This window comes from Cloeon dipterum, chromosome 4 (assembly GCF_949628265.1).
Source record: "Cloeon dipterum chromosome 4, ieCloDipt1.1, whole genome shotgun sequence".
In the NCBI taxonomy this organism is placed as follows: Eukaryota; Metazoa; Arthropoda; class Insecta; order Ephemeroptera; family Baetidae; genus Cloeon; species Cloeon dipterum.
Window position 1 is genome coordinate 29,474,733 of NC_088789.1, and position 6,000 is coordinate 29,480,732.

At 37.0% G+C, this 6,000-nt stretch overlaps 1 protein-coding gene across 1 annotated transcript; it reads left to right on the forward strand.

The window, feature by feature from the left end:
* The first annotated feature begins 101 nt into the window (after positions 1 to 101).
* On the forward strand, positions 102 to 4,557 carry LOC135942891 (uncharacterized). The gene is made up of 22 exons (XM_065489231.1): positions 102 to 175; positions 247 to 268; positions 325 to 540; positions 1,030 to 1,214; positions 1,263 to 1,341; positions 1,397 to 1,461; positions 1,510 to 1,612; positions 1,666 to 1,910; positions 1,954 to 2,019; positions 2,071 to 2,119; positions 2,169 to 2,239; positions 2,292 to 2,385; positions 2,637 to 2,860; positions 2,908 to 2,986; positions 3,046 to 3,095; positions 3,163 to 3,198; positions 3,312 to 3,429; positions 3,556 to 3,668; positions 3,720 to 3,779; positions 3,840 to 3,873; positions 3,937 to 3,995; positions 4,053 to 4,557. The coding sequence occupies exons 1-22, from the start codon at positions 107 to 109 to the stop codon at positions 4,443 to 4,445; spliced, it is 2,430 nt and encodes an 809-aa protein (XP_065345303.1). The 5' UTR covers positions 102 to 106; the 3' UTR covers positions 4,446 to 4,557.
* The last annotated feature ends 1,443 nt before the right edge of the window (positions 4,558 to 6,000 follow it).

Genomic DNA, 6,000 nt, shown 5'->3' on the forward strand with positions numbered 1-6,000 from the left:
AAATTTCCCCATAGAACTTTAGAGAGGGACGATGAAGCACTTGTGACGCACTCGTCTGCATCCTGTTCTGCCGCTCTTTCACTCTGATTGCGACAGTCTAATTGAAATGAGCTCGCAATGGACACGAAATTATTGGCTCCTAGCGCTTACATTTCTAGCCATCTGCATTGCACAGGTTGGTACTTCATTTTTATATTAAAATAAATTACATTCTTAGCTAATTCCTTACCTTTTAACGCTTGTCAGGTTGAAATGGTAAAGTATAGAGGTTTGTGCACCCTCAAAAAGCTACTGCTAGATTGATAGTATTAATTTTTAAACTAGGTAATCGGAAGTTCATCATAAAATGCTGCGGACGAAAGTCGTGTTCGAAACTGCCTCCGAAAAAAGCAAACCGCACAATTATCACGCAATCAACCAAACCGAGTTTGATTTCCACCTCACCATTTTCGACTGAAAGCTCAGATGAAATTGTGGAAAACAGTTCTGAAGGTCCAAAAACTGTGGAAAGCAAATTGCAGCCGGAAACAGTGATCATTCGTATGTATCGCCATTTCTTTTTACTTTCCGTTAAGATTTGATAGTGGAAAGTTACAAAGGTAAAAACGCATATTAAGCAATAAAACTTGTGTACTTTTAAGATAATTAAATAATGCTGCTTTAAAAGCTTAAAATTAAAAATTAGGTGAGCAGCACAACGAGTCACTTAGTGATTCTTAAAAAAATGAAGTTTATTTATCCAAACACCTCAAAGATTTATTTTTACTCTCTCTCCTATTTTGAAATTTTTTTAACACACCAAAGGAATTTTAATCAATTAAAAATGCAGTATTAAAGGAAAAGCCTTAATGATGAATCTGTCAAAATGTTCCATAACATTTTTAAATTCAAATATTAGAAAGGAAATTTTTGTTTTGATGAAAAAAATTGATCGATGTGTTGTAAAGAAACAACCCTGAGTTCTCTTGATATAGTCAGATTTTACTCCTCTGGATTTTTCAAATGACAAGGAAAAACCTAATGATACAGAATCCACGGGAACGACTGGAACTACAATGGAGACAACAACTTGGACCAACGTCGTCTCGACAGATATGCTTGTGACGAACCTCGTCACCACTGGTTCAACATTTGCAACCTCATCATTGTCAGTCTTGGAAACTTGGACTACCGACACAATGACCACAACTCCATCATCTACAACACCTCGTCCTGTATTTTATTTAAACATAATGCAAAACAAATATGAATTTTTGTGATAGCCCGGCATGCTCTACAGTTGTTCAGATCTATCTTGCGTGAAAAATATCTCGCTCTTTGACACTTACGGAGTGCTTAAAGGTACTTTTAAAAATCATGGTATTTATTTTTTAAAAACTAAGCATGGAAAATAAAGATGCGAGAAAATACGGTTCATGGAGGGAAATCTGCGGAGAGCTCTATCTTTTCGGCAAATCGATAGTACTGTACATTTTGAGAAAATTCCCAGTTATAAAATTTAAACCCTAGGTCACGTGGGAAGAAAACGCAATGAGGTGCTGCGCCATTGGGATGAAACCGTTAGCGTTCGAAACCAGCGCTAAATTCGACTGTCTGCAAAATTTCATCAAAGGTAAACGATTTTTTAAGTTTTAGTCGCGCTGCATCAAGCGTTTGACGTCACAGCGGAAGTGTGGCAGTACAACTACAACTACTGGACGGCCGCACGGCAGATTTTCGCCAACAACTCGTTCAACTGGTGTCCCTATGAGACCGACGGCTCTTTTGCCAATCTCACCTCGATGTGGGCCACCGATTATCCAGGAAAAGAGGGTGGCGATCTTTGCATCCACATGTCTGTTCCGCGAAATAAAAACCTGACCGAGATCACCAAGAAAAACTGTTCAAACCTCTACATGTTTTCGTGCAAGGTGAGAATTTTTACTTTTGGACAGACTAAATTGGTAAATTTAGGGAATGACGACACCGGCTCCACGTTGTTTCGCTCCCGCCTGCCCTCAAGATAAATGCAGCAAAAATGTATTAAATATTTTAACTAAAGAACCTCTTTTTAATATTTTTTCACAAAAGGATGATTTATTTTCTCCTGGAATAGACAATGTCACCATGTTTCTTACAAGTGCGTGGAGATTTCTTTAAATTATGAAAATAAAAACATTTAAATACAGATCCTGCGCAGTATGGGCTTTGGAAAAGCATGAATTTCCGTATTTTCATGTTTAGTCGTGAATTCAAAACAGTAATTTTTTTAGATAAATAAAGAAGCAATAACATTTTATTCCATTTGTTAGTGGGACGACGCGAGAAGAACCTGTTGCTCCATAGGAATGAAGCTTTTGAGCCTGGATGTCGCTTACAAATACTCTGTCTTGTCCCAAATTGCAGGTAAATTTCCAATTTTATTAAAATCTACCCTTTTTTAACCAATTCAGCCGTTGTCTCGCATTGTTGAGCGCATAATATGCTTTGCATGCACCACGTTGCAATGTTTTGGGGCAAGTAGTTTGTTCACCATGTATTTTTACAAAAAAAAAAGACAAAAATTTAAATATTGAACTTTTATCTTGTTGAACACGAAGAGTTTTATCATTTAATTGCTGATTGTAAATATTCTTTTGACGCATCGATCGTAAAAGGGGAAGATAGTGCAACCCTCAATGCGAACTTTTGGACGTCGGGCACAGAAAACGGTTGCCCTGGAGCGTTCGGCTGGTGCGCTGAAAACAAACTGGTCAGGAATGCGATGTGGGCCAGAAACGAGCCTCGCAACGGTAGCCACTGCATCGCAGCGACTGTCAGCAGCACAAACACGACGCTGATGACTGCAGATTGCAGACTAGCTCTGCGGTTTATTTGTGAAGTATGTGCTTTAGTTTAGAATAATTTTTTTATTTAAATTTCGAGTAGACCAGGGACACGAGTAACTCTACGAGTAAAGGCGAGGCCATGAAGGACGAGTGTGCAACCAATTTTAACGTTTCAATCGGTTTGAATAAACAAAATTTGGCTTACAGTCAGGAATAAAAATAATTAAAATATATTTAGATGAGCAGGACAATATTTTCAACAGCTCATCTTTCAGTGCGAAGATCAAGGTTTGACTCAAATAAAAGTCTTGAATACTCTTGAATAATCTCTTTATTTAATTTTTTTTGCATGCAGTGTTTCTTGAAATGTTTGGGCGAGACTGGAGGAATTGTAAATATAAACTATACTGTCGTGTTTAATTCTTATGTTAATTGTTGTATGCAACAAAAAGTTCAATTTATTTTTTAAAAATTTTTGAAACTTGAAAAAAATCCACATTTAAGGTACTTGATGGTCATGTTGTGGATGAGCAACTGATAAAACTGGCCGAAACCTTATCACCAAATGACGACGCACAACTGAAGAAAAATTTGGAAGCTGTCGACGAGTGCTCCAACTCCAGCAAGTTTAATCCAAAATGACTCAAAAACAAACTTTCAAAATTAAGATATTAACAAATTATTTTCTCACTGCTTGATAGGGCGACGAAATATTATGTTCCAGTATTATGTAAATGATTTTTCACAGAGGGAATGGATGAGTGTGACACGATAGCCAACGTTTTCCAGTGTGGACAGGAAAAAGCGCCAAACCTTGTGGCGAACGTAATCAACTCGATGGAAATGAACAGCACCGGAGTTGTAAAATAAAATTATTTTCTAGATCCACTCATATTACAATTCCATAACTAGGAAAAATCACCTCTGCAACCGGTGCTGGGCGAATGCATTGATTATGAATGCATCATTGACGTAAGCTGAACTACATCAGTAAAAATTATGAAAATTTACGAATAACTTAAAATTTCACAGCCAGTGTATAGCGATCTGTATTTGAATGCTAACTGTAAATTTATTGAACATTTTTCTCAAACAAAGTAAAATACATATTTTGCTTTTTGTTTAATAGTTTCGCATGGAACTGTTCTGACTATTTGTAACAAGCGCTATCTCTTGCGGAATGATTTTGTAACAACTGAAACTAGTTCAAAAACCGAATTTTGACTAATTAAAAGACATAAACAGCTCTCATTCGGAGAAGCCGCATCTTGGTGTTGCATGTATGGGGTTCGTATTGTTTCGATCGAAACAGTTGAGGAACTGCAGTGCATTGTGAATTCACCCCTGGGCAGGTTTAAAATAACTAAACCGATAAACTGTCTAAAATATTTTTTAGGTGGAATAACCCGACCTGAGAAAATATGGACATCAGCATCGAGGAAAGGAACAATCACCGGCTTCCGATGGTGCACGTCCAGAGTGCCGCTAAATTTTTCAATGTGGAAATGGCAGCCAGACATAGAGAAAAACCCGGAAAAACCAATAATGACTCTAAACCTCTCAAACACGTTGGAAGATTCGTATTTTTTTGCAAGCTCTGCTGAGGGTGACGTCGCTTTACTTCTTTGCGAGCTGTAACTTTTGGGTGGATTGGAACTCATATACATGGCATTTTGTTTAGTTTAATTTGAAAATAAATTTTTGGTGCTTGTTTCAAACTGTTATTCTTTTTGGTTGTGTTGGCAAAATAAAATTGGGCAAATAAAAATATTAACTATAGTTTTAGTAGTTCAGCAGTGTAGATATATATTTATTTGCATAAAAGTAACTCAATGACTGATTGAGATTTTTAAGCTTTTATTTGATTTAAAAACTCGTTATTCAAATTATCCAACATTCAACACCACACTCAGGTCTATACAAATGTCCACTCCAGACTCCAGACCTGGCTCAAGCGCAGAGGAAATTTGAAGGGAACACACAGATTTCAAATTTAATAGGATGTTTTGTCAAGTCCAACTGATTTGAAAAATTCAGCGATTCATATTTCAGCTATCCGTGTTAAGAGCAAAAAAGTAAACAATTTAAAGTGGTGAAACAAAAGTCTCTTGAATTCATACCTTCTGATTTGACGAAAAGCTCTTCGGCTGGAATGAATCTGAAATGTGGCCACGAGTGACGCTTTTCTCAGCTCAAATAATAACACAGCTGGCTCAGGGCTCCGGCTCAGGAGAGGAGACTTTCCACCTGATGCGGCGTTGCCTAGTTTGAAAGGTTTCGTGTTACTCTCCCACCTTTTCACTAATTCGTACGAATATCATTTATTAATAAAAGAAATAATTATTTGTTTTCAGACGCTACCAATTTATAGCGCAAAAAATAATAAGATTAACCACGAAAATCCGTTTAGGTATTTTTTCTTCAAATTTTTCATTGAAACCCCTTACTTATAGGGCCTCAACAGTTGCGTGATTTTGAAAAACAGCTGATGGCACTGGTTGGCAGGGTTTGGTGGTATCTATTATGTAAGTTCCGCAAGCCCAGACAACATTCTTGTTGCGCGCATTGCATACTTGCTATTTCTGCAAGCGAATTAAATTCTAATGCCTGTCTTCAAAAATTATAGTTTAATAAGGACCAATTTAATTTTAATGAACGGAATAAGCCTGTTCAAAGCCAATGCACATTATGCAAATTAAATATTTATATTTTTGTTTATGTAAATTTGAAAAAATTTTGTTCTATATCAACTTGGAGCATTTATTTCGATTCAATAGCGTTCAACTTTCACACTCTAATGTGGCCGCAAAGGAGCTTGGACCCAACGTGGCCATCTTATAGCCTCCCCGCCCTCAACTCTTTTATTCTAACGCCAAACATTATAAACTAGTGATTGAAATTGAATGACGTACCAATTCACACAATCTGTTTTTTGTTAATGGCGCGTACACAACACACATCAAACATTTAATGGAAATATCCAATTTAGTTTAATGTTATTTGCAATGAATTATGCACACACATGTAATTTGTGCCGAAACGCTCTAGATACTTTGTTGATCTAATCTGGAGCAGTGCCATAATTATGTAACACACACATTACTTCATCGAGAAGCCTGGTAGCCAGCTTGTGGGGAGAAGCGTTTAACCTCTAGGCCTGTCCAACCGGACGCTATACTTTTGTAGTACTTAT